At 44.4% G+C, this 3,879-nt stretch overlaps 1 protein-coding gene across 1 annotated transcript; it reads right to left on the minus strand.

Moving 5' to 3' along the window:
- Positions 1-446: 446 nt before the first annotated feature.
- Positions 447-1,916, minus strand: LOC149265024 (uncharacterized). The gene has a single exon (XM_089401536.1). The coding sequence runs from the start codon at positions 1,914-1,916 to the stop codon at positions 447-449; it is 1,470 nt and encodes a 489-aa protein (XP_089257662.1).
- Between the last annotated feature and the right edge of the window lie 1,963 nt (positions 1,917-3,879).

The following is a 3,879-nucleotide window of genomic DNA, read 5'->3' on the forward strand; positions in this document are numbered from 1 at the left end:
TTCATTTTAATTCTATCTCAAATCTTTTCATTTTTTTTTTCTCGTAGAAAAAGTCGTAATTTCTATTAAGTCAAAAGAAATTACATTCTGTAGATGCTGAGCATATGCATACTGAGGCTGGATGCCTCTCAAAACTGTCTAAAAGAATTGTGATAATAGTTCCAAAACTGGACAGGTAAACAAAAAGAAATCATTCCTCTCCCCAACTGTTTATCTCCACGCAGGGAGTGTGCCACCTCGGAGAGGTATATATCCAAAAAAAACAACAGAATAAGAAACATATACTGTGTATGTTTTCCGGTGCTGTATCATTACTGTGCAGCTGTAGCTTGCTGCCCAAAAATAAAAACTATGATTATCCGCCTTGGGTCGATACAGTTCATATATAACAGATTATATATAAAAGCATAGGAAAAAACAGTATTTTGTGTATGATGGGACCCCTTTCAGTGCTGAGCGCCCCTTTGTGCCTGTTGATCATCAAAGGGTCTGTGGTAGTGTTGAAAGAAGGTTCCATCCAGTTCTTCCTGTATTAGCCAGTCCGCTTCTTGCCTCTGCGCTGCTTGCTTGGAAAGGTAGTCCGCCCGAGCGTTGCGCTCCCTGTAAATATGATGACAGTCAAATTTTTCAAAAGCATCTGTTAGTCTGAGTGCCTCATCCAGTATATGTCTCAAAGAGAAAGCAGTGCAAATTGATTTTCTGGTGAGCCAATTGCAGACAAGCTTTGAATCTCCAAACAATTGTAGTTTTGTGCATCCTTTCTCATGTGCAAAGGAAATGAGGTGTTTTGCAGTAGTGAGCTCGGCATAATTGTTTGTGCCCCTTCCCAGGTGAATTTGGAGCATGAAATAGTGGTTTTCTCTGAGGTAGAGGAGGGCTCCCCCCCCACAGCCTTCCTCTTGGGCTGAGCCATCAAAGTAAGCCCAGGGGATAGATTTATCTATGAGTTCTGGGGTTATAGTCCGAGGAGGGGCTGGTGGAGGATCATCAGGAATGAGTGCAAGATCTGCAAAAATGTGGGCAATAATGACAGGCCAGTGAGGAGGTTTTTGGTCGAAAATTGCACGGTTCCTTGCTATCCAGATGGACCAGCACATGAGGAGTGGGATGTTCTTATCTTTTCCAGAGTGCTGCTCCTGCCAGTTTTTCCAGGCATCGATGATGGATAGGCCATGCCATTGATGGAGGGAGGGAGAGCGTGAGGTAAGAAGGGACCATTGTTCATGAACTACCGGGCAGGAAAGGAAGAGATGTTCAGTGTCTTCTTCATTCCTTCTGCACAAATGGCACCAGAAAGGTCCATAGAAGGATCGTTTTTTCAAGTTTGCCCCAGTAGGAATTTTGTTGTAAAGGATAGCCCACATGAGCAGTCGCGTTCTGGGGGCTGCTTTTAGATGCCAAATAGCTCTCCACCATTGCTGTGTATTGTCGGGCTGATATGGTTGCATGAGCTGCAGGTATCCCTCCTTTGGGGTATATAATCCATTTTTAGCTAGTGCCCAAACAATCTCGTCTTCCTCCTCCGATATTCTGATGTGTGCTTGTGTGAGAGCCTCAGTATATGACTCCCATTCTTGTCTCCATTGTTCCGGAATGTGGAGATCTAGCGTTGTCTTCCAAGCCTGATGAAGAAAACTGGAGTTTTCTTGGTCTGCAATATGAGCAACATGTGTGACACCCTGATCCATTAGATGTGCTATGAGCTGCCCAGATAGCCTATGCATATTGCCGCATCCAATCCAGGGATCTATACCAATGCGGACAGAATTCCCCTGATGGATTCTCCATGTAAGTCCCTCCCGAATTAGGGGGAGGGAATTGAGGACTGCTTTCCAGATGATTGAGTGTCTTCCACTTCCCCTGTGTTCCCTGCGAATCCAGCTGTATATGCTTTCCGGTGCAATGTATTTTTCCATAACTACTTGTTTCCAGAGACTATGAGATGTGAGAAGTTGCCATCCCAATTTTGCTGCCAGAGCATTTGCAAATAAATCTAGTCTCTTTATTCCCCAGCCTCCCCATTTTTTAGGTCTTGCAATGGTGTCCCATTTTACCCAGGCGAAGAGGTTTCCCTGTTTGTTCCCCTTCCATAGGAATCTGCAGCAAATTTTTTGAAGCCTGGTTAAGATCCCTCTTGGTATCCATGCCAGAGACATCCAGTACACCGGCGTAGCTTCCAGCACTGCTTTTATAAGAGTGAGTCTTCCTGCCCTTGTGAGGTATCTATTGTACCAGACATTAATTCTCTTCTCCACCTTTGTGATTAACCATATCCAGTCAGCTATTCTATATCCTCCATGTTTCACACGGAAACCCAGATACTTCAGCCCTTCCTCCATAGGGTGAATTTGAAAGGGGAAGCGATTTTTTGTGTAGATGATTTCTTGCGGAGTACAACCAAGAGATGTTAAGGTGGATTTTTGAACATTTATAACCATACCTGTGGCTTTCTGGAAGAGATCAAAGACGTGTTGTAACGTTGATGAGTCAGCCATGCTTCCATTTAAAAAGATAAGTACATCATCCACAAACAGAAGATGAGTAAGGGAGCAGTTGTCCGTAATTTTAATCCCTTTTATTCGACCTCTCCTGTGTTCAGTAGCAATCAGCCTGCTTAGCCCTTCCATGATGAGTAGGAATAGAAGGGGAGATAGGGGGCATCCTTGTCTGAGGCCTCTTTCGGCTGTGAAGAAAGGGGTGGGGGAGCCATTTAGGAGGACACTGAACGGTACATCGGAGATACAGCTCATGATTCTTTTAATGAAAAGGAATGGGAATCCCAAATGGGTGAGAAGCATTCTGATGTATAGCAAATTTACCCTATCAAAAGCTTTTGAGAGGTCAACCTTGAGGATCATTCCTTTCAGATTCTTGCTCTGCATTGAGTGAAGAAGCTCTTGAGCAGTACCAATAGCTTCATGGATCTGGCGTCGGTGGAGGAAAGCAAATTGTTCGGAGGATATATTGGCCGAGAGGATGGGCTTGAGCCTGTTCGCTAGGATTTTTGCCAAAATCTTATAGAGGCAGTTGCAGAGCGAGATAGGCCTAAAATCATTAAAGGATTCCGGCTTATCAGATTTGGGGATGAGGGCAATGAAGGTGGCTTTGATGCTCGAGGGGACAGATCCTGTAAGGCTACAGTGATTGATAGCTTTGAGAATGTCCTGTCCTAGTAGCTCGAAAAAGGCTAAAAAGAACTCAATGGTCCAGCCATCAGGTCCCGGGCTTTTGTCCTTTTGGAAACCTCTGATGGTAGCTTCCAATTCCTCCAATGTAATTTCTTTTGTAAGCTCCTCTGCATCTTCATCATCCACAAATCTAGGGAAGAGTTCTGCCACTCTCATGATTTCTAATAGACTTGCTTGTCCCGGGGCCTTGTATATATTCCTGAAGTGCGATGAGGCTAGATAGGCAAGTTCTCCAGGATTGCTAACCGGATGTCCTTGATCATCTTGTAGCTCCCAGATAGTGTTGATCGCCTTCCGACCATTTGCAAAGCGATGGAAAAACTTTGTGTTCTCATCCCCCTCCTTGAGCCAAATGGCTCTGCTCCTTAGTCTCCAGGAGTCCTCCCTGTCTCTGAGAACCTGTGTTCTCCTGTTGATGAGGCCTTCATACATAGATTTCTGGTCTGGGGATATATAAGTTCCATCTGTGTGAGATTCAAGAACCTCGATAGCTTGTTCAGCCAGAGATATTGTTTGATCATCCTGTTTTCTCTTCATTTTTGCCCAATCTCTTGAAATCACTTTGATTTCGAAGAGGTTCCTTACAAAGCCAGTGGCTGGGTCCACATCCTCAGGAATCGGATGTGCTTTCCAAAAATCAGATATTAGTTTGATGTAAGTGGGATCCTGGAGCCAAGTGGAATTAAATTTG

Source organism: Pinus tabuliformis, chromosome 6 (assembly GCF_031772625.1).
Source record: "Pinus tabuliformis cultivar Carrire ecotype Pingquan chromosome 6, CPIR1, whole genome shotgun sequence".
Lineage (NCBI taxonomy): Eukaryota > Viridiplantae > Streptophyta > Pinopsida > Pinales > Pinaceae > Pinus > Pinus tabuliformis.